The sequence below is a fragment of the Dermacentor variabilis genome, chromosome 10 (genome assembly GCF_050947875.1).
Source record: "Dermacentor variabilis isolate Ectoservices chromosome 10, ASM5094787v1, whole genome shotgun sequence".
Classification (NCBI taxonomy): Eukaryota; Metazoa; Arthropoda; class Arachnida; order Ixodida; family Ixodidae; genus Dermacentor; species Dermacentor variabilis.
In genome coordinates, this window is record NC_134577.1 from 12,981,799 (window position 1) to 13,005,709 (window position 23,911).

The 23,911-nt window shown below is 42.1% G+C and overlaps 1 protein-coding gene across 1 annotated transcript; it reads left to right on the forward strand.

Annotated features, from left to right (window-relative positions):
* The first annotated feature begins 4,878 nt into the window (after positions 1-4,878).
* On the forward strand, positions 4,879-16,820 carry LOC142559435 (putative defense protein). Its single transcript, XM_075671027.1, has 4 exons — positions 4,879-5,112; positions 12,081-12,278; positions 13,651-13,748; positions 16,567-16,820. Exons 1-4 carry the CDS (start codon positions 4,999-5,001, stop codon positions 16,733-16,735), a joined length of 579 nt encoding a protein of 192 aa, XP_075527142.1. The 5' UTR covers positions 4,879-4,998; the 3' UTR covers positions 16,736-16,820.
* Positions 16,821-23,911: the final 7,091 nt, after the last annotated feature.

Genomic DNA, 23,911 nt, shown 5'->3' on the forward strand with positions numbered 1-23,911 from the left:
TGCCCGACCTTCTACGCATATTGCCATATCATATTGGAGAAAAGAGACACTCCACATGAATACGTTATACAAGATTTCCGCCATCTTCAGGGCAGATATAAAGATTACATAGAATTTTACATGGATGGTTCTAAAACATGAAGATGTCGGTGTGAGGGCCGTAACGAAAAATTTGAAAATAACTATTCAAATACCATAGTATGCCTCTGTTTTCACTGCTGAAGTTGAGGCTGTATGGACAGTAGTTACAAACTATCACTGACAAGCAAGAAAATACAATCATATACACTGATTCGTTAAGTACCCTGAAGGCTCTAAATCTGAAATTCGAGTGTGAACCCCTGGCAGGGGACATTTTAAACGTAGTGACTTTCAACAAGTGCGGCAGATCAATTAATTTCTGCTGGGTCTCAAGCCATGTTGAGATACCAGGTAATGGAGTAGCAGATAGAAGCGCATCCATGGCAGCATACAAAGACATAATGAACGCAACATTTCCTTACAGAGGTAGCAGCCAAGCGATTTGGAAGGCCTGGCATTAAAATGGCAACACGAATGGGGCTCTTGCACAAACAACAAGCTACATCTTGCGAAAACCGTGCTTGGCGAGTGGAAATCTTGTAATCAACAGGAATGTTTTATTGCATTAATTTTATGCTGCCTGAAGATTGGGCGCACACACCTTACACAAATTTTTTTACTGACATAAGAAGACCCACCAACGTATGAGAAGTGCCAAGATCTGCAGCTTTGCAGATCAGCTTTGCCTTAGTTTTAGGAGATGATACACTAGTACCACTACCTGACCTGCTTAAATTTCTATGCAGCACCGGCTATTTACACAAGCTATAGAACAACACAGCTTTCGCTGTTTTTCAATTTTATTTTATAACACCTTGTGTTTAGTGCAGCATAGCCTTGGTTGCTTTTATGCCACTAAACCCCATTTACTTACTTACTGTTGAAGTTGGGAGACTATTTTCATAAGCTTAGTTGGTGCAAGGGAAGGAAAGATGTAAGGATGGTGAAACCAGTCCCAAGGTCTACCATCTTGGTAAAATCACTTGAGATGTGTGGCATTTGTCAGTTATGTGTGCTTTGTTCCCCTCTCCTTTTAGTTGTTTGTAAAGCATTAATCAAAATTTACCGCTTTATTTAACTTGTAAACAGCGGGAACAGTTTTTGCCAAGAGAGAGGTTGATTGAAGGTGAAGTAGGAAGCAACTTCTCAGCACGACTGTTTGTTCTGCCTTCAGATTCGGTGCACTTTTTATTTTGTTGTAGCGCAAGCTGAACAAGGACAACAGAAAGGCACATCTGACACACATTAGCGCTGTGTGTGTCAGATGTGCGTTTCTGTTGTCCTTGTTCAGCTTGTGCTACCACAAAATAAAATATGCCGTACCAACAAGCCCCTATAGCTATCCTCATCGGTGCACTTAGTGCTTTATGGGAAGTTTTTGCAAGCAGAACTACCGGTTTCACTAATTTTCGCAGCATGCACATCAAACATGATGTCTGTTCATTTGAAACTGTTAGAAACACACAAGAATTGATGGGATCCGCTTCAAGTATGCTACTGAAAAAACGGCACTTGCTAAGGACCACAGAAATATGGAAGTAAATGCAAGCAACCATATTGTCCGTCTTGCTGTGGCAATGAAGGAAAAGCTACAGGGGCATAGCTTCCGCACATTTGTTACTGAGCCAAATATTCTAATAAGGAGAGTGAACTGAGCAAGTTAGTATTGATCCATGTTGAAAATTTAGTGCTAGTAAAGACGAAGACAAAGGAAGCACACATCAGGAGTGCTTACTGACAGCTGAAGGTTTATTTCAGAAAAAACAAATATATAGTAAGACTTGCGCATGTGTGTGGAGAAAAAAAAAACTATTGCAGCAATAACACAACCAGAAGAAGCATAAACGTCAAAACAGGGCTCCGTCACACGCTCGACACGTGGACCAGATGGCGAGGGAAATCAGCGAGGCTTACAAGATAAATAAAAATTGGAATTTATGTGTCGCCCAATTCTCTATAGCGCTACATGAGAAAGAGTGTCTACATGAGAAAAGTCTTCCTTAGATTTTGGAGTGGTATGACCACCACATTTTCGTGTCTTGGTTCAGTTTGTGATAGAGCCCTGTTTTGGGAGGCTCATGCTTCTTTCTTCTGGCTGTGTTATTGCTGTAGTAACTTTTTTCTCCACACGCACGCACAAGTATCACTATATATATATATTTTCTGAAATAAACCTTCAGTCGTCAGTAAGTGCTCAGTGTGTGTTCTTCCTTTGTCTTTGTCTTTTCTAGTGTTAAATTTTCAACACAAATATTCCAGCAGTGTTTGACAACGTTCGTAATTTCTTGGAGCACATAATTTAATCGGCGTTGTTGCCACGTGAGTAGGTTTTGCATTTCTCCAAATGCAGAAAAGAAAAGCAGAAAAATAAGATGCTCAAGTCTTTTTTTCCCCAACCTAAATTATCGTGGATGAGAATGTGAGACTTCTTTCAGGACAGTTCATTTGTGCACTCTGCCTCCATAGCTTTAATTTCATTGCCACATGAAGTTATCCACAAGTATTGTGCTGTATGTTTATTTAAAGGTCGGTGCTCATCTACCTAGCCCAACTTCGCGCTCTTGCACAATGTACAAGTCCATTGGTTCTGAGGATACTCCCTGTTCTGTATAAGAGCCAGTCTGCCTGGAAGAGAAAAAGAGAACCCACACATGGTAAAGGGGCAGATGGGGGCAGCAGATCTTTTGATGGCAAGTCAGAGAAGAAGAGTCTACACCACAAAAAGTTGTTCAGAAATTCCATTTTTCTTGCTTGCACTTCCCCTAACTTATCTTCACTGGGCTGAAGCCACATGGACGTTTGTATTGCAACTGATAACTTTACACATAATGACTACCATACTTAAATTTCAGGAAGTGTCCTTCACATCATTAGCTTATTAATTTTTTCTCTAAAATTCTATAGTTATCTTACAATACTTCTGATGTCTGCAATTTATATATGTCACACGAGCAACTATGCCCACTTACATTATTCACTAAATGCATATGAACTTTAAGACCGCCTACTTCTGGGCCAATACCCTGTAGTGGGTAAGTGCCATTGCTTAGGGACAAAAACTGCAGCATTCCGTGAATTGTCTAAACAGAGTAAATGAGCTTCTCATGCAGACCGAGACACACTGGAGCATACAGAGACAAAAGGTGAGGACAAGTTGCACCACATGGTTTACTGAGTCCTAAGCAGACTGTCCTAAGTCCTAAGCTGGTATACTTAGAAAGAGAGCCCGGCCCTGACTGAGCTGTGTGAAGTATGTGGAAATGTGTTGTGGCAACGGGACTTGGACTCTGGCTGAGTGGTATCCTCCTGTGATTCAGCTTGGAGGCAATGCCTATTCGTTAGAGGTTGATGTGACACCTGATGGAGACTAGTACAGCTGCAGAGGTGGCCTGTAAGGTTTTTGGCTAAGGTTTACTATACCGGCCAGCCATGGTGTGGTAGTACCCGGAGAGTCAAGTTGGTGTGATCATTTAGGCTGGATTATTCACATTCTAGGCAAGCTGTTCATGTTTATTCCTTTCATGGTGTCGCATACCCACGAGGTGGACTGGGCACACAACAAAGGAAATATGACCAGCATGTTGCACATCTTTCTCAGTGGCGCCACAGTCAATGTTTGCGTCAAAGCTAACAATTGCCTATGATATCTGTAGTTTCCATACCAATATGCGAGAGTCCCACCACATCGCTTAGCCTGGAATATAAAGCACAGAAAAAAAAAAAGATACAGGCATACAGAACACCTATGCTTTGGTTTGTCAAAGATTGTTGCCAACAATTTACTATGTTTAAAAACAAGATTACCCTCAATTTTGTGTAAATTTTGCTTATTAACTGTCGAAACATTCTCAAAGATGTATGAATCTCCTATAAAATTGCAAATAATTTTTATTTCTCAGCCTGTCGTATTTTTTCAATCTTTCTGGCTTCGGTTCTACATTCCTCAGGTGGTCTTTGTAAAGACAATTGTGTTCACCTCAAGATTTTTTTTTATCTCCTCTTCTGCTTTTGTCTGGCCATTCTTGCTAGGACTTCCAAACTTCATACCTGTATTTTCAGCTAATTTACTGTCAGTTATATCGGCCCTGCGAAAAGTGAATTCATCAATCTCTGACGGTTGTTGTAGTAACGGATTCTTTATTTTTATGTTCAGCTCTCACTGCAAACAGTGGTTCACATCTTTCATGTACATTTCCTTCTCTGGTACCTTCTCACTTTAATTAGATTGGCATGGGTACCTCGCCACAAAGGCTCAGTTATGAATGAGGTAGCAGATAGCTTGGCTATCACTAACGGCCCTTAGTGGTCCTGTTCTCGCAATACTTTTGTTGTCAGCTTTCATAACTGCTGCTATAGGTTTAGGAGGCGTCCAGTAATGCAAGACTCTTTGAACCCATCATTAACACATTTAACTGATTACCTATCAGAGTATAAATTTCTGTCGTACTTGAAAAATTGAGGCCCTGTTTGAAGGACACTTTTCTTGCTAAATTCGTAAATCTTCATCTTGCGTTACTTTTGATTTATTTGAATTTCTTATTTGTGTATATCTTATTTTAGATTTGACAAATTATGTCCGATTCTTAGCCAGTTCCCCATAATGGGTATGATCCACTGATAAATGCAAACCAATCAACCTAGAATGCACAGGAGTGTTCTCTTTAATTTTACCTAATTCTTCCCTTCTCCTTATCCATTTTCCCAAACAGGCCTCCGGGCATCATTTCAATATGTTATTCATTCTTTTCCATTCTGTTTCTTCTACCGCTGGATTCATAGTGGGTTGTGCCATTTCATGCGAACCAGACAAATAGGGCTCGTGTCTACTCACTCTGTCAGTCCGCATATTTTTCTTTTTTTTTTGCTCCGCAACGCTTAAGCTTGACGCAGGGAGCTGTGCTGCTGGCAGTGCTCATCATGTGTGCACTGCAACCTGCACTGTCTTACTCAAAAGGGGCGCCCCTGAGCTCCTGCAAGGAGATGGTGCCCAGGCACAATAAAGGGCCCACCTTCACGCACCACAACTTTCAGGTACGAGTACTTTACAACCAGCTTCTCCTTGCACTGCCATACGAACGTCCTCATTAAGGCAACAGCTACAGTGTAATATGACGGAAATCTGCAGTTTTAATGTGATGCTTTCTTTGTTAATCCCTCCTAGGTTTGGTGTGGCTGCTTCTGCTGGGTTGGCCACACTATTCTACATATTTTCCAAGGAATTCAATGTACTTGTGACATATGTCCTGCAGTTTCTTAAGTATCTGCAAATAAAATTATTCTGTTTGCTTGTGTAACCACTCATTTGCAGCATTAGTTGCCTCTAGAACACTACCAATTATTGTCCTTCAAGTGTTTTTTAAGATTAAGGAACAAATTATAATCGAGAGTCAGGTGAGGCGAATAGGGTGGATAGGGCATCGCCCGAACGCCCAAGGAAGTCAGTTTTACCATTGTTTAACCTGCTGTGTGTGACAAGGCATTCTCATGCAACCGTGTGACAGCTTTGGGAGTTTTCCTCGACGTTCCTTGATGGTTTGCCTAACTTCGTCAATAAAGCACAGTAATCTGCTTTAATGGTTCAACTCCATTGAAGGTAGTTCACCAGTAGAAATTCCTTGTTGCAAAAAACTGCTGGCATTTGTTTCTGTACTGACATTTGCACACTGAACTTCTTTGGCCAGGGAAACTGCTGCGCCTCCATTCTTCAGACAGTTCCTCTGCCTCGGGATCATAACAGTAGATACATGTATCATCACCTGTAACTAGTTTGTGCAGTTTGACTCATGTTTTGAAAAATGTTCCAAAACAGTCACTGACATTTATGCACGTTTCCTCTTTTATTCAGTTGTCAGAAGTTTTGGGATTCACTTTGTTGCAAGCTTTCTCATTTCCAAGTCATCGTGGATAATGGCACCAACTCTTCCACATGATATTTACAGACATGTAGCAATATTTTTGGCTGATGTTCAGCAGTCATCCATTATCATGTCATGGATAGCTTTCACATTTGCAAGCGCAGCGACAGAAACAGGCCTCCCACTGGGTTTCTCACTTTTAATACTGAAGTGGCCACTTTTAAAAATGACAACGCAATGTTTATGGTGGCATATGAATGCTGACTGTCATGCAAAGTTTGTGACATCTTATCATGGGCCTGCTTTGTATGTTTCCCTTGTGAAAACAAGGACTTGATTATGGTTGTATGCTCTTCCAGACTGAACTTTTTTTGAGGTGCTGCTGTTTTTGCTTTGGTCTTTAAATAGAATGATAAGCTGAGAACATTGATAACTAATTTTTGCACCACTGAATATAGACAAATTAGCCAATACTCCCTGAAATTTACAGATACCTTGCTTACTTTTCTTTCTGGGTAAGACTCAATATTTATCAGCACCTCTTTGTATGTGAACGTATCAACACATAGGCTATCAAGTAATACAACCCGTCCCACTCTCGTGAAGAAGTGCTGGCATCTTGTTTTCGACATTTCATTTTTTTATTGCAATAGCAATTACATGGACACCTCAGGTGTATTTTTACTGTCGGTGTCGCCGTCGTGATGAGGTTTCATATAAAGCCTAAGGGCGATAAAATCATTGCCACATGCCACATTCTGTATGTGCGAGTGAAAGTGTATGAGGGTGAGCCAGTGATTGTGGCTCAATCCCATGCACGCAACAGAGGAAAGCGGGAAGGAAGCGTGCCGTCTTCCGTTGGGCACAAGACTCTGGGGGGAGGGTAGGGAGGGTGAGCGTGTTCTACTCAGGGCGATGCAGGCGCCCACCCGCACCACTGTATCTTGAAACCCATTTGCGACGTAGGCATATCTACCGCGGGGGGGGGGGGGGCGCAAAGTGGTCATTTGTCCCCTGCCCACCCCACTTTTGAAATCCGGGAACACGGTGCCTGGAGTCTCGACCAAGATCACTCAAGTCTACATAAAGCCACTTGAAATCCTCATAAAGGGGATCTGGCCTCTCCACCAGCTGCATGCGGAGTCTCAGCCACATTGATTCTTCAGCACACTCTTCACCGTTATTTATATATCACACAAGGTGTACTTTGTTTTAGCTGGTAAATTTCACCACCTCTGCAACTCTTTCAACTCTTGATCTAGACATTGATCCAGGCTACTTGGTCTGTCAATAGTGCAGTTGAACCTCAATAGTGCAATTGAGGTTCCCAGTACTTTCAAGACTGCTTTCGTTTATTTGGCCGTGAATGCTGTTCTCGCAGTGAAACTGGGGCAGCACGAAGCGTTTGCTTTTCGCTGCCAGCGCTCTTCATCATGCCAGCTTTGTGACAGCAAGCGCTCATGGTTATTGAGTGAGGTGTGTTTATATTTACCTGTGTGTGCATGACACCATGCTTGTCATAGGTGTATCTACTAGTTCGGGGGGAAGCATGCCCCTCTCCCCCACAGTCATAAGGGAAAGGGAAAAGTAGGCAATTTGCCCCCCTCCCCCCATGCACGCATACACTCCTGAAAGTGGGCACTGTCGGCTACACACTGACAAATACAACAAAACTGAAGAAAATGGGTTACAGATCTGAACAACGAGACATGACTGAGACAGACAAAGCGCTATGTCACGTCACGTTGTTCGGCGCTGTTACTCATTTCCTTCAGACATGTACCAATCAGCCCAAGTTAACACGTTATTTAAATACAACAAACAACTGATGCCAAATTTTCTCTCAGAATTGCACCCGCATAGGTACAATATCTTTATTACGTATCCTTGCCTGGGCAGCTAGGATTGTTTTTGGGGCATTGCCACCACTTGCGGTAGTAGATGACGCTTGGCTGGCCACACTAAGCAGTTAGGGTTACCGTACTTAGTAGTGTGAGACGCCTGCAGGACATGCCTTGCAAGCCTGAATTGCTGTGAAAGCTGTTGTTCAGTATCCAAAACAAGTTCATTCCATTGTCCCTTCCATCAACCTGTGTTTGTTGGGGCCATCTGACCTAACCATCTTTGAAAACACAATCAAATTTGATTTTTATAATTTACTGGTATTTAATTAGTGTTGCTATATTAATGCTATTATTGCTAGACTTAGTGATTTCTTTGTCTGTTTACAGCAAAGTTTTTTATTTAGCAATCAGCTACTTATTTTAGTGCCTTAAATGAACAATTGGCAATATTTTAATGACCTATAATTTAGGAAGGTTGCTTGAAAAAGGGCTTTCTAGAATGCAGTTTAATGTTCAAAAGGTACATGTAAGTGGCTGAAACTTGCTGCACGACGCATAGGCTTGGTGGCCATGATGAACTAACGGTTGCCTTCACATTGGTAGCCTTCACATCAATATGATTGTGCTTCAGAGCACAGTGGTCGTCATATCCATCATAGTGCTCATAAAATTGATGTTTCTCTACCATTTACAAAACCTATTTGAATGTGTTTAAACACTGCGGGTCCAGTGGTATCACCAAATCCTTTTGATTGGTAAACGTGCGCAAGCACGTCAAAGAGCCAATTTACCAAAACCAAATGGAACAAATTTTGTGTTCAGATTTAGAACACAGCAGGTGAATAAGACTTATCGATTGCATGAAAAAGGCATATATATCTGAACGGCTGAGCTCGTTCATGCGCGGCTGAACAGATAGCTTCTGTAATCTCACAGCTTTCAGACCAATCAGTACTTAATGGCGGCTTTCAGGTAGATCAAGGGTTAAAATGTGGTATTTAACCTGTACAAAGCCCGAGTAATTGTCATCGCTGTGTTAACAACACTCGGTTAAGCACGTTTAGCAACCACGAATGTAGAGAAGCACAAAAAATTTAGGGATAATATGCAGATAAGTGCATTTTCATGCTAGGAAAATTACATTGCTTGTGTTCTTTTGAATCGTGCTGTATTTGTAACCTTCCAATTTGAAGAATGAAAAATTTAAGTTGTCATAATCCACTGTGTAAATATTAGAGGTAGGCAATTGAATATCGACTTTTTCAAATATGAATAGACTATGAGTATGGTAAGTATCGAATGTAGAATAGAATGTCAAATAGACAAAAGCAGATGCATATATTTACAACAGGAATATTTATTTTGGTATATTTAGGAACATGCTTATACTGAATAGACAGTGGATAATTGGATCATTTTGAGCACTAAATCACTATAACTGTCATGAAAAGAACTGCTTGAATAGCCGCTTGACACCTTTAGAGCCTGGTGGGAAACAAGCTTTCCAAGAATGACAGGCTGCCGTATGACCAACTTTCCAAAAACACAAAATAAATAGTTCTTGAAGAAATACCAAAAGTACTGGAAAATAAAAAAGCAAACGAAGTAATTGTGTGCCCTAGACAAAATAAAATGCCTGTTACAAAGAAAACATTACTGGTTGTAACATATAAGATAGAAATGCTGCATAACTAGACTGCAAGAAAGACTAATGGGCAGGCCAGAAGCAAAAAATAGCCGGTTGTCATGTATTGAATGCAAGAAGGGAAACCAAGGGGCCCGATTTCGTAAGAACACTCGTACATAGTTGTTAGCCAGAACCATATGAAACCAACAGGCAATGAAGAAAAGGAAAGCGTAGGGGAAATTGTTTGTAGTTTTTAGTTGAAGTGTAAAAATGAGAAACTAAAGGGGAATAAAGGAAAAAAACAACTTGCTGATGGTGAAAGCCGAAGCCACAACCTTCACATTACGCACACGTGGCATTACCAGTTGGGCTACGGCGACGACGTCCACACATTCTTGTGTATTTATGTATGTGCACAAAATCTAACCCAAGGAGTGTTAACCAGCGCTGCACTTCTACTGCAAAACTGAAAACAAAGCCTCCATTAGCAATCTTGTTTCTGCATTGCATCAAAAACTTTATCACTGTTTTACTTCCGATAATTATAATTTACGACGCTTTGTTCAGCAGGTGGAGAAGAACAACCCAACTTTAACAGTCAATTATTGCAAAATATTTGATCAGTTTTGATATTCGAAAATACCGAACAGTTCATTTTCAGGTACAAATAAGATATTACACACAGATTATTTGCATTCGAAACGTCGAATATTCTCCCACCCTATAGCCCTACATTAGTAAAGCCCTCTACGTTAGTACCCTACACTACCGTACATTAGTAAAGCCCTCTATACCCTGCTAGTAAATTCACTGTTTTGCTTCAGCTCCAGGAACATTAGACCAACATGATACATCTAGGTAATAAGTTACTTCATGTTAACTTATACCAGGGTGTTTTGGAATACCTACGTTCTTAAATTCCGCTTCACAGTTATAGCTACAATTTTAGTGACTTTTTTGTCTTACTCAATTGACACGCTTCAGAAAATATTGGCAATAGTACACTATAATAGTTCATAACGTGCAGTTGAAAACCAGATCTGTAGATGACAAAGGTAACTTTCACTGGCACATTTTTCAGCCTTCTTTAGCGCAATAGAAATCGTGTAATCCGCAAGGGAGGCGACCTTTACAGCTCGTGCCATCTGGGCCTGCCCTCAGTATGCTTCGCCCAGTCGTGAGCATGAACTTCTTATAACCTCCAGTGAATACTTTACAATAAACCAACACAAAAGTAACACATTAAATGAAAGAATGTGTCATTCTTTATTGGTCTGCAGCCGTTAAAGCAGCGTCTACCTAACTCCCCTGCCACCAGCGCTGCGCGCCGGCTCGCCCCACACCCCTTGGCAGGAGCCCTCCTTGTTAGTCAGGATTTGTAGTAAAACATTTGAAAAGCGAACATGTACTGCAGAATTCAGAGGGGAAGCTATGTACAGGTGTACATTAGCGCAGCTTCTATTGGCGTGTTGTCCATGCTGACAGGAATGTGGCGGCAGAGCAATCCCAGGTGGTACTTACTGCAAAGATCACTTTCCAATCTGCAAGCTCCTCTTTCTTTCTCTCTCTCTCTCTCTCTCTCTCTCTCTCTCTCTCTCTCTCTCTCTCTCTCTCTCTCTCTCTCTATATATATATATATATATATATATATATATATATATATATATATATATATATATATATATATATATATATATACACACACACACACACATACATACATACACACACATTCACGCACATGCACACACATGGACACACACACACCAGATGACTGTTTCTCTGGATGATCCAGTTCGTTTAAAACCACGCGAAAGGACTGAATGACTACAAAACATTTCCCTTTCTGAAGTTTTGGCTGGGGTCTGGCTTTCGTCACTGAAGTCTCTCTGTTTATATATATATATAAAGAGATATGGCTTGCCCCCACTCAAAAAAAAAGGTACGCCACTGATCTGCAATGGGTACATAGCCTGCCTTGCGCTGTGTTTTCACAGTTTAGTTCGTGTTGATGTGAGAGGCAGCACGAAGGTCACTTGCTGCTGCTGTCGCACTTCCTCACTCCAATGTTTCAACAGCGAGTTTCCACAGTCATCGAGTGAGATGTGTTTATATTTGTTTGTGCGTGTGACGTGCACCATGATCGTTTATTTATTTAGTATGCCTATGTTTACAAGCTTATATGGCCGATAAAACTACCATCCTTACTTCATATAGCTGTGCACTAATTTGCCATTGCAATTGATGCTTCGCCTTTTGAGCGAAACTGCTACTTTTTTCCTTTTTTGTTATTTGCTTCGGCTCACCGGGTTGTCTGTTATGCTGCTAATCATTGCGTGGTCAGATGTAGCAGGATAACAGACGACCAAGTGAGCCAGCACGAGTACCAAAACGTTGTGATGTCCTCCTCCCACATGGCCACCTTCTGTGTCATGATGTTACAACACATGTAAATCGTAGTAAATGAAATCAAAACTGGTTTGTAGAAAAGCTATTATAGTAAATTTCATAGAGCACTCTGGGACTTGCTGATCTATTTTCTAAGGTTTCGAGGTTCAGGACATCACTTAAAGCAGAAGTAAAAAAATTTCATGTCTACATGGTGTGTGATAGCGTTAACTGTGCACATGACTGTATATCTCCGGAAGCAATGATTAATTCCTTGCATGGCAGCTGGTGGTGGACACTGGTGTCTTGGAAGGCCGGGTTACAATTAGACTTCTTACGCTCAATCAGAGTGTCAAGTTCCGGGGCTTCTTCATTCGTGCCATGTCGCTCAAGGGCAGCAACTGGGTCTTCTTCCCCGGGATCTTTGAGAAGGATGCGAAGTTCCAGGACTCCTTGTACGTCAACTGCGATGGCCAGGAAAAGGTGCCCTTTTCACGAATATCACCAGAACTTTTTGAGCACTTCCATTACGTATAGGGATGGAGACCATGAGCATGATTTGAAATGTGAACTGACAAAAAGAAAGGGAACGCAATTGCACCTTATTACTAGGAGTGCAATGTGCAATTGATGTACTCCTGGTTCATAAACATGTTGTATTCTCCAAGCTATATGTCACGGAGTCCGAAAAGCGCCAATGTTACAAATGTGCGTGAACCTGGAAACACAAAGACTCATTCGTATGTTCATTACACGTGTAAACATGGTCATATTTCAGTTTGCTGCTGCAGTTTTTGATTTTTTGCAAGATCCAGGCCCTAATGCTGCTTACTTTATAAGCAAAGCCCGAGAGCATAGCCTCTGATAAGCGAAACCTCTGAGACAACTATTCAGATTTTGAGTAGTTGAATAGTCAAAGTGCTTTGTAGTCCTGTGCTCCCTTTCTTTGTCCGTGTATTCTAGTGCAAAAGTAATTTCGCAATGCATAACCAACTTGCCTAAATTGCCACTTTGCCTCATGGTTTAGCCGTCTTGCTTCTGGCAGGGGGTAACACTTTTCCATTGAAGTGCCATGTGACGATTTTCTTCACTTAATGACTTTTGTAGGTGGAGGCGCGGCGTGTATTCGGCATCACGAATGCTCCTTTATGAATGCACATGGAACTTTGGGCATTGTTCTTTAGCCTCGCTGAGGAACTGCTTAGGCTTCATTCACTTGTCTTACATTCTCTCTTAGGGATTCACAATGGCTGATGTTTGCATCGTTGGAGACTCTTGCCAGTTTCAGTTCTCTGGCCACTCTAGTCAGTCCGTAATCGATTTCCCTTGATCCCTCATAGATGGCAGTTGTGTGTGTGTCTGCCACTCAAGTTTTTGGAAATTAGAGGAAACTAAAATGAATTTCCTTGAGCTCGTTCGACATTCCTATAATGACAGGAGTTTCCTCTCCTTGTTGCTGTTGGACGGGCTGGACACACCGGGCCAGGAAACTGTTAGTGCGCCCCGGCCAACCGGTCATGCTACGACCTTTCCAAAACATTGACAGTCAAATGACTGGTCTGCCACGTCAGAGATTAAATTATGGGACAGGAAGGATAAATTTGATGCTTACAGAATTGGTTTCACTTGTAGTGGCGTGCATTTACATTTTCTATTACATGCATTGTCTATAGATTGCTTGCCACAAGTGTTGCATTTGTGAAATGAGCTTTGTGAAATTTGTGAAATTCCCTGTTATGTCATTCGATGAGCAGATTTGCTTTTCACCAGCGAGAGTGGGACAGCCTCAACTGATGCCAAAGAGGAAAACGCCTGCCTCATCTGCCGCCAACGTCTCTCTTTCTCTTTGGTGTAGAGTGCCGTGAGCCATGGAGACAGCAAAGACAAGGTGGAGGTTGTGGTCCACTGGAGACCGGAACCTAGGCCAAAGGATCTTGTCCAGGCCATTTTTAGGTAAGGCAGTGTGGATACCTTGGAGCGAGGACCCTCAGTCATGAAAACAGAATCAATGTATTGATGTCGCATGCAGGAATTCTATCCTTTCCTGCCAATTTTTGGACAATATTTGAACCAAAAGGGAAAAGAACGTCCTCACAAAATTGCAGTGAAATATCAGAATTACGGGCTAATGAAGATATTATCTTTAGTTTGGCTCACATAACACTGGATTATTGTGCACCACTGGCTGGGAGCTGGTAGCCCAGATTATGAGTGCATGGCATCCACCAGGCAGGTAAAGAAGTGCACTCTAACTAATATTTGAACTTTTTTGGGCTTATCTTGGCCTCAACAACTATTCATCCTATATTTTGCATGATTTTCATTTCTTTAACGCTGCACTTATGGTGCTACCAGGTAATGAAAAGCATGCACATGCCAGTGTTATGTAGTGCACCTTACAGGAAAGTAGTGAGCACGGAATGTTAAATAAAGGAAGTGCACACAAGATTGACGGCAGTTACTGCTGGGGAAAAGTTAAGCACTGAGGGGTGTAAAATTATGTATAATGTAGTTTTCTTGGTTGTGATACAGTGGCTGAACACGATGCTGGTGGTTAGGCAATAGATAATAGTGCTGGATATCTTAGTTCTTATTTTGTTTTGTTATTGACTTTTCTTGTTCTTGGATGTGTCTGTGCCTTACATACCATATCGCACATGCAAAGTTAAACTTTATTCGTTTTACAGCGTAAGCTGTTATGGGCTCATTCCAATAGCCATTTTGGTTGGTGATGTTGTCTGCCACCGTCACTGGTATCCATCGGAGCTATCTCCAGGCTCCTACCCACTATGGGGGATTGGCCAAGAAATGTTTGAATTGTCTTGAAAAAAAAAAAAGAAGATTAAGGAGATGTATAAAAATGCTAGCATGAAAAACCTGTGTGGCATACATGATTACATCAAGCAGGCTAAGTGACTGACTGTTTGTCACCGTCCCGTTTTGAAGGGGATACCAATAAATCATCATCATCAACAGCACCGTATCATGCTATGGTTCAAAAGATGTGACATGTGCGCCGTGTAGTCATGATACATGTGTTTACTCTTCGGCACACTTTATGGCACCTCCTCGCAAGGTACGAACCACTGCTGCAGAAGTGAATCCTAGAGCGCGCTCGGCTACAACCAGGCAACGTCAGGCTCAGCAGGTAACTGTGCAGAGAGCAGCACAAGCCATAGCTTGCCATGGATGCTGGGAAAACGGTTCAGATAGCTCTCGTGAAAACAACACTGAGAGACTTTGCGTGAAGACCCTATAGTGAGTGCTGTGGAAAATGGAGCTCCTCTGGAGCTGTTCCTCTACTGTAGGCTCTGACTGCGCTGGCTGTGTTGGGCAGGCATGTGACATTTTTTAAAAATAACAGAAAAATGTGCGAGCTTCAGGAATACTACTTATCTGTTTTATTCCTGGTGAACCTGTGTGCAGGTGGTTGCACTGTTACACATGATTAACGAATTTTCGAATTAAAACTGGCACAAAATAATTTTGTGTGCATGCGCATATGTGCCAACTCTCCCGAATTGTCTGGGAGCCTCCCGAATTTCGGTCACATCTCCTGATTGTACGGACGCGACCTTAGATCTCCCAAAAAGTGGCCGCCACTGCACAGCGTGTTTTTTTTAAAATGCCCAATTGCTATAATGCTATTACGCCCTGCAATATAACCATGTGGGGAAGCAGCATGGGAGCAGTATAGTCATCTGCATGCACCTTGAACCGAGGTACCAGCTGCCGGCACCACCATGAACGCAAGCAATGGACGGGCGCTGCCATATTGTATTTTCCGAATTGGCTCATTTCAGGCTGGCTCAAGCATTTTTAGCAATCCAGTCATTATATGATCGTGGGTGTGCTAGGCTTCACTTGGCTTTGTAAGTTCGTTTGTCAGGTCGCTGTATATGCCCCCAAGGGGAGCATATACAGCAACTCTAACATGGTTGAGGTCATGATGAAAGCATGTTGCCAGGACGAAAATTGGCAGGTGACTGTGATGTCTGGAAAGAGCTGATGGAATGTTAGGCCATTTGTTGTTCCTGGTTCGATAGAAAAGCTTTTAAACCACGACCACCTTAAGTAAGGCTCAAGAATAGTTTTTCGTAAGATTATTGGAACAACAGACAAAAAGACAGGTGCTGGAAAAGCCACAGTTTTGTTCGCTTGTTTGGTTTTTGAGCGTTTGAGAAGTTTCGTGATTTGAGTTTATTCCACGGCTTATCTCAGCCGCCTTTATGATCTCTCGTGTTGTCTGATTCCTATGTTTCAGGCGACACAAGCGATCATCGAGGCGGCTGAGAAAGCCGCCGAGAGGTCGATTGTGCCAACATGGCCTCGTTGGGGTTGTCCTAAAAAGAACTTTGTTATCTATGGTGAAGCACTAGATCAGTGGTGGTATGAGGCTGCGTTGTATGTAGACACGCCTGTCGGAGCCTGCCATGCGGTACAGCATCCTTGTTTCTTTTTCACCCCTCCTTGTGCCTGTCATACATCGGCCAGGTATATAATGCATCGTATTTTACAAATAAAATTCTGTTGAAACTTTGCACTTGTGTTCGTCAAATCCCTTGTCCTTTGTCTTTTAGTTTGTGCGCAACAACTGTTTATTATGGATTGCTACGAACTCGCCCAAACCCTTTTTATGTAGTCAAAATTATTCCAGAGTACCTCGCGACAGTGTGCCTCATAATCATATCATGACATTGGCACCTAAAACGGCATAATTTATTAAATGTTAATTTAATTAAGCCTTGTATTTTCTGACACTGGCATGCAGGGCAACGGTGGTGCAGACTCACAACATCTACTTCTTGAAGGTGGAAAGCAGAACCCTCCTGTTCGGCGCTGCCGACCCTGCTGTGTTTAGGCAAACAGCGCTCGTGGATCTCCACAGCTACTGTATCACATCTGCAGCTGTTTGGCTTTTCTATGCCTGGGCGGTGTGAAAAGCATCATGGTCTAATGACCAGCTAACAGCCAAAGCACACCCAGAATTTGTGAGATTTAGTATATAGGAATTTGCAGTCATGCTTTGCGTCAGTCCAAATAAATAATTGTATTCACACGTTATGCTTGCAGTGCCACTGCGGCTAACAAGCTAACCTAAATGACAAAATCAAAAATGAAAACCAGTAAACTAAAAGCTCTGCTTATAAGCCGTTTGTAGTGTTCGGTGTTGGACGTGCATTCTTCCGCTCAACTAGCAACAGTCAAACATTGTCATCTAAGGCTGTGTGGGAATACATGTCCTGCCCATTATTCCTGCACGCGCCACATGACGGCCAGTCAATCCATCGTGTCATTCCATTCAACGGATAATTACAGCTGTCAAGAGGGTGTTGTGGCAATGCCCAGCGAGCTACAGAGGGCATTGTGGTGATGCATGGAGTGACCCAAATGAGTTTCTCATGTTGCCTTTGTGCTGCGCTTCTGCCATTTATACACACGCATTGAACCACCTCCCCCGATGCAATGTGCCACACAGCAGCAGCAGTAGTGTAAAAGTCGAAAGAAGAGGTGAAGAAAGCCTTGCTCTAAAAACAAGGAGCTATACATAGCTTCCATGGATGTCACACTACGTCACCACTGGCACTTCCCTTAAACGCAGCTACCATACCTGGGCACCTTCACTTGACTCGACCACCCTGTGTTGTGGCTAGCGTGCATATTTTGCTGCGCTTTATTTGCCACAACAGCCGTGCCGTTTTGTGTGATGTTTGGATGTCGAAGCAGAAACGAGACTTCTGTGAAACTGACCTACAGAAAGCCAGACATCAGCATGTTTAGTTTGCCTAAAATCATATAACATGCCAATGTGAGCGGACGCAGGTACTCTCTCAAAACCACTGGAGCATTTGTCTGGCTCGCATCAACAGGAAAGGTTTGAAGAAGTTCAACAATGTCCACGTCCGTGGTCAGCACTTTATAATAAGTAAGAGTCTTGAATCACACTACTTAAACTGCCTTCTTGTTCATTTTTCGTGGACGTTGACAATTGGCCGTAGTGGTTTGGTGCTCGTAGCAGCACGCGGTGGGTTTGTTCTGAAGTTTGTGAACAGCTTTACTTTTCTTTTTGTTGTTGTCGGCAAAACAGTTTGAGACAAAGGTAGAAATAGATACTGCATAATGCATGAAGTATTCTCAGAATGCTAATCAAACATGCACACACGCACACGCACTCACATTAAGGAGCGCCAGATGGTCACTCAGGTGCGCCTTCATCTTATCATGGTTTTGGCATGTACAACTCCAGATTATTTTTTCCACACATATGTATGTGCGACGTACTTAATTAAGTATGGCATACAAGATTGGGCTGCACATATAGCTGCGTCCAATCTTAGGTGCTATATATATATATAGCCTATTTTGTGTCCTCTGCAGGACAAAGGCCTCTCCTTGCAATCTCCAGTTACCAATTCCAACTATTCCAACCGATTCCAACTAGCACCTGCAAAGTTCCTTATTTCATTGCACCACCTAGTCTTCTGCCATCCTCTACTGCACTTCCCTTTTCTTGGTACACATTCTGTCACCCTAATGGTCCAACGGTTATCTAATCTGCGCATTACATCACCTGCCCAGCACCATTTCTTTCTCTTAATGTCAATTATAATATTGTCTTACCCATTTGCTCTCTAATCCAAACCGCTCTCTTTATGTCTCTTTAAGTCATGCCTAGCATTCTTCGTTCCATTGCTCTTTGCGCGGTCTTTAACTTGTTCTCAAGGTTCTTTGTCAGTCTCCAAGTCTCTGCCCCATATATCAGCACCGGTAAAATGCACTGATTGTATGCCTTCCATTTCAATGATAACAGTAAGCTTCCAGTCAGGAGCTGGCAATGTCTGCTGTATGCAATCCAGCCCATTTTTATTCTTCTATGAATTTCCTTCTCATGATCAAGGTTCCCTGTGATTAATTGACCTAGGTAAACATGCTCCTTCACAGACTCTAGAGGCTGACTGGCGATCCTGAACGCTTGTTCCCTTGCCCATTTATTCATCATTATCTTTGTCTTCTGCATATTAATCTTCAACCCCCTCTTACGCTCTCTCTGTTAAGGTCCTCAATTATTTGTTGTAACTCGTCTGCAGTGTTGCTGAATAGAACAATGTCATCGGCAAAGCGAAGGTTGCTGAGGGATTTGCCGTTGATCCTTACTCCTAAGCCTTCCCAGTTTAATAGCTTGAATACTTATTCCATGCACGCAGTGAATAGCGTTGGAGAGATTGTGTCTCCTTGTCTGACCCCTTTCGTTATAGGTATCTTCCTACTTTTCTTGTGTAGAATTAAGGTAGCTGAAGAACCTCTGTAGATATTTTCCAACATATTTACGTAAGCGGTCTGTACTCCTTGATTCTGCAATGCCTCTATGACTGCTGGTATATCTACTGAATCAAATGCTTTTTCGTAATCTACGAAAACCATATAGAGAGGCTGATTGTACTCTGCGGATTTCTCGATTACCTTATTGATGACATAGATGTGATCCATTGTTGAGTATCCCTTCCTGAAACCTGCCTGTTCCCTTGGTTGACAAAAGTCCAGTGTTGCCGCTATTCTATTGGAGATTATCTTGGTGAATGTTTTATATAATGCTGGGAGTAAGCTAATGGGCCTATAATTTTTCAATTCTTTAACATCTCCCTTTTTGTGGATTAGTATAATGTTTTCATTCTTCCAGTTTTCTGGGACCCTTGCAGTCGATAGACACTTCGTATAGAGAGCTGCCAGTTTTCCAAGCATTATGTCTCCTCCGTCTTTGATTAAACTGGCTCTTATTCTATCTTATCCTGCCGCTTACCCCCGTTTCATATCTTGCAAGACCCTTCTGATCTCATTGCTAGTTATAGGAGGAGTGTCTGTATCCTGTTCATTACTGTTTCAAATGGAGTTCTCCTGAGTCCTCTGGGTACTGTACAGGTCAGTACAGAATTCTTCCGCTGCTTTTACTATACCTTCGAGATTGCTGATGATATTACCCTGCTTATCTTTCAGTGCATACATCATGATTTGTCTTATGCCAAGTTTCCTTCTCGCTAATTTCAGTCTGCATCGATTTTTTTACGGCTTCTTCAATCTTTCTCACGTTATAATTTCTAATACCACTTATTTTCACTTTGTTGATCAGTTTTAACAGTTCCACGAATTCTATCTTATCTCTTGAGTTGGACACATTCATTCTTTGTCGTTTCTTTATTAGGTCCTTGCCTACTGGTTGCCTTGGTGCCTTGCCTCCCATTTCAATTGCTGCCGCTGAAGGCAATCTCGTTACGATTTCATTCATTACCTCTATGTCATCATTATCTCTCTGTTCTAAGGCTGCATATTTGTATGCAAGTACCAGCCTAAATTTCCTTGCTTTTACCCTTACTGCCTCTAAGTTGACCTGTTTCTTCTTGACCAATTTGACTCTTTCTCTGTTCAAATTGAGGTGAATCCTAGCCCTCACTAACCTATGATCACTGCACTTTACCCTACCTATCGCTTCTACATCCTGCACTATGCTGGTATTGGCAGAAAGTAAAAAATCAATTTAATTTCTTGTTTCACCATAGGGGCTTTTCCAGATCCACTTTCTGTTGCTACGCTTCCTGAAAAAGGTGTTCATTATTCTCAGCTTATTCCTTTCTGCGAATTCTACCAGCATCTCTCCTCTAGCGCTTCTAGAATCGACGCCATAGTTGCCAATTGCTTGTTCACCCACCTGCTTTTTCCCCACTTTTGCATTGAAGTCGCCCATTACTACAGTATACTGACTTTTCACTTTTCTCATCGCTAATTCAACATTTTCATAAAACTGATCTACTTCCTCATCGTCGTGACTGGATGTTCGGCGATTCGAACTTCCGACTATCGCAACCGAGCATTCGACAGAGCTCAATCAGATAATCCCGCAGGTGGCGAGGCTACCTTATCGCTGAAAAGTACAGCCCAGAGCGCCCTACACGCCTAAGAGATCCGCTGATTTGTCTACCCTCTGCAGGATTTGCTGATCGTCATAAATTGCACAATATAGTGTCAATTCTCAGTGGTCCTAACATCTTGTTTCCCGAATGATCTTAGCCTATCGGCTAAGATCCTTGCCTTTCGTATTTTTCATGAACTTCAGATTAAAAATCTGTTCTTATCAGCTTAATATCTGGTACGGCCCTTTTATATATATATATATATATATATATGTATGCGATTTCTATTTCAATGAAATTGAACCAAACTAGGCTATACCGAATGCCACTGAAAGTTCTCAGACCTGCTCGGTTTGCCAAGATGGATTGGATGCAGGGCATGAAAGATCAGATATTGGCCAAGGTATATGCAAGTATGTTGTGTGCGCTTCACTGTGTAGTCGAACCCTATATAAAAAACCCTGAATAAGCAATTTATCCTATACCAGGTATTTACAAATTTTTTTTTTTGAGGTGCACCAACTTGTAAAAAAAATTGCTGTGGGCACACAGCAAAGTTCGAACTCTTGAACAAAATTACTCAATGAGATGGGCATTACATCTGAGAAATAAAAATGGTCAACTAAATAATTGCCATAATTACACTAAATCATTTGAATTCATTAATTTATGTCACATTTTTATCATTGGTGTACGTGTGGTGCTTGATTGGCATAAGGAGCCTCACTGGGCTTGCCACATTCCAGGTACTGTACATCTTTCAGTCCTCCCCGTCTGACTCTTGCTCAGCATTCTGGAGCCACTCTGCGAAGGACATGCTGTTGCCCTTAGGCGTGTGGGCGCTCTTGGACCATTTGCACATTGCTGTCTAATATGTGTGGTCCTGCTTTTAATAAATGTATTTCTCTTTGCCTTCTTCCTCTACTAGAGATAAAGAGCTTACGCATATGCAGAGCTCCAATAATTCTGAGCAAAAAAAATTTCAGGGAAGTCATGACCTTGCATAACTGCAGGTGACTTTGACCCTGGGACAAGATCGCATATGCATCTTGCTTTCCGAACGTTTGCTTGCGCTCTTGCAATTTGCTGGTGCCGTGAAGCGGGAGTGCAAATGGAACACCGCCTACTCAGTGATGTAGGAGGCAAAACGAACGTTCGGAAATCGCCGCTGTTCATTGCAGTGCGAAGACTGCAAAGACCAGGGTAAGTGCTCTCCTTACCTTTACACACGTATATGTGTAAAAAAAAAAAAAAATTAGAAGGTCTTTTTTGCTTGCATGTATAAAAGCATTTCTAGTAATCATAATTAAACTGTTAGCAAGTTACAAAGTGTTACAAACAAAGCCTTACAAAGCAGGCCCAGTTTTTCTTTCTCCTTTTGTACAGTGCCTCGAGGTTACAGACGGGATGCTATTAGCAAGCTGCACTATGAAAGTCCATAAATGTTTCACAAAAACTACCGAAGCAAAACTTAGGCACTGCGATCGTTTAGGTACTATAGAATCAACTGATGAGCAGCATATTGAATTGCCCAATTTTCGTGCTCACGGCTTCAGTCATTCTTGTGACCTTATTTATCACACTTTGTTTCGAAAATTCCAGATTTTTTTAACACAAATGCAGTAAATCTTTACGCAAATGCTTAATTATTGTGAATTATTGCTTTTATTAGGCAGCTTATTGTTTGAAATTATGAATTTGGCATAATTTGAAGCCAGAAGTTTAGGCAAAACCATGTACTTGTAAACCGGTCTTGTAGCTCCCACATTTCTATAGGGGCGAAATGCGAAAACGCCTGTGTACTTAGATTTAGGTGCACATTAATAGACTCCAGGTGGTCAAAATTTCTGGAGTGGTCCACTATGGCGTGCCTCATTAACATATCGTGACTTTGGCACATAAACCCCATGTTTTTTTGTTTTTTTTAGCACTAAGGTTCCTGAAGAAAGCAAGTTTACGAGGTACCAATACTCGTTCTTTGCGCTTCCTCCACTCTCGCACTTGCACTCTCTTTTCTACTTGGAGCATAGAGAAGGGATCCTTTCTCTATGCTTAGATGGGTGCGTTGCTTGCACGTGGTTTGCTAAATGGCTAGAGGCGATATTTAGTATATCGCAGAAGGTTCAAAACTAGTGCGCATGCGCCAATGATAGGTCAGATTTTCACTGGAAGAAAAGACGTAGCTAAAACGAACACGACCGCTGTCATAAAAACGCACACGCCATGGCGTAATCTCCATGCACTCTAAAAACAGTTGCACCCTCAGCATGAGGTGAGACTGAGCGATGACTGATTTAATCTTTTATATTATTTAAATTATGGGGTTTTACGTGCCAAAACCACTTTCTGATTTTGAGGCACGCCATAGTGGAGGACCGGAAATTTCGGCCACCTGGGGTTCTTGCACCCAAAATCTAAGTACACGGGTGTTTTCGCATTTCGCCTCCATCGAAATGCGGCCACCGTGGCCAGGATTCGATACCGCGACATCGTGCTCAGCAGCCCAACACCATAGAGCAACCACGGCGGGTTTTTAATCTTTTATTTCTTGCCGTCGGAGTGGAGATCAAGTAGCTAGCGTGAATTTGGATAGACGCTGGCATATGCGAGGAAGCATGCGAGACGCAATGTCTAGTGGTATAAAAAACCAGCAGAATGTTAACAGTGGGACTGCACAGACAACGTTGGCACAGATTATGCTTCCTTATATAAACAAAAGATTACTCTGGATGTTAAATAATGTTTTTATGAAAGAAGTACCTGCAGTTGATGCGAAAGTACATAAATATTCCTATTGTTCTGTATGGCTTGATTATATTTGAACTTTCTTAGGGGCACTTCCATACAACGATGAAGAGGATGTTGGAGCAGAAAGTAAGACGCGTTACCTAACTTTTGCCTAGGGACCTTAGTTCGGGGGATGATTCATACACGTAGTTGGAAAAATTTGATCAAATGGCCCTGTCCCACGTAAGGCTCGTCAAAATCTATACGAATCTATAGGTTAGTTATATCCGCTATAGAAATTGTAGTAAACATTCACTTACGAATTAAAATAACAAGCATAGTGTAATGTACGGATCATGTGAATGACCACGAGCACTAGCTGTCGCAACGCTGGAACTACGAAGAACGCCGGCAGCGGGGGTGAAGGGTGCGTACGGCCGCGCGATTCACCGCCACTTCGAAAATTAGATTCAGCATCATCATCGG

Bases quoted from the DNA above. Each gene is read 5' to 3' on its own strand.
- LOC142559435 (XM_075671027.1), top strand. From the start codon at position 4,999: ATGTGTGCACTGCAACCTGCACTGTCTTACTCAAAAGGGGCGCCCCTG. The intron at 5,113-12,080 runs GTACGAGTACTT...CTTGCATGGCAG, and splicing joins TCACGCACCACAACTTTCAG to CTGGTGGTGGACACTGGTGT. The intron at 13,749-16,566 runs GTAAGGCAGTGT...ACTGGCATGCAG, and splicing joins CTTGTCCAGGCCATTTTTAG to GGCAACGGTGGTGCAGACTC.